General features: G+C 30.6%; 1 protein-coding gene across 1 annotated transcript in view; it reads left to right on the top strand.

Annotated features, from left to right (window-relative positions):
• LOC119587634 (NK-tumor recognition protein-like) overlaps window positions 1-366 on the top strand; it is a gene marked incomplete in the record, with an annotated part of 11,510 nt that overhangs the window by 5,536 nt on the left and 5,608 nt on the right. The window contains 1 exon segment of the mRNA XM_037936339.1: window positions 84-168. Coding sequence (XP_037792267.1) covers window positions 84-168 — 85 coding nt within the window.

Genomic DNA, 366 nt, shown 5'->3' with positions numbered 1-366 from the left:
TCCATTTATACTTCCTTGCCATAGATTTTTATTATCCAGATTTTTTTTTTCTTATTTATAACAGCTTTTGCACTCTCTTTCAGGGTATTCCTCTCAAGGAGCTCAAAAAACTCTGCCTGCACGAGTTACAGGGCATGAGTAAGAAGCGAATCCTGTGTATAATCAATGGTAAGATATAATTTTGGAGTATTCAGAACAAAGATTCTTGGTAAAAATGTGTATGTTGCAGACAGTTTTGTAAAGATTCTTGAAAATATGTATATATATTGGTAAGTGTATGTGTTAGAAAATAGAAAAATTTCATGTCTTGCTTTATTAGTGAAGCATTATTCTTATACAGCAGCTCTTATAATGCTATAATTATAT

The sequence above is a fragment of the Penaeus monodon genome, chromosome 22, assembly GCF_015228065.2.
Source record: "Penaeus monodon isolate SGIC_2016 chromosome 22, NSTDA_Pmon_1, whole genome shotgun sequence".
Classification (NCBI taxonomy): domain Eukaryota; kingdom Metazoa; phylum Arthropoda; class Malacostraca; order Decapoda; family Penaeidae; genus Penaeus; species Penaeus monodon.
The sequence above is the reverse complement of the archived record's forward strand: the minus strand, read 5'-3'. Positions and strand labels throughout refer to the sequence as shown.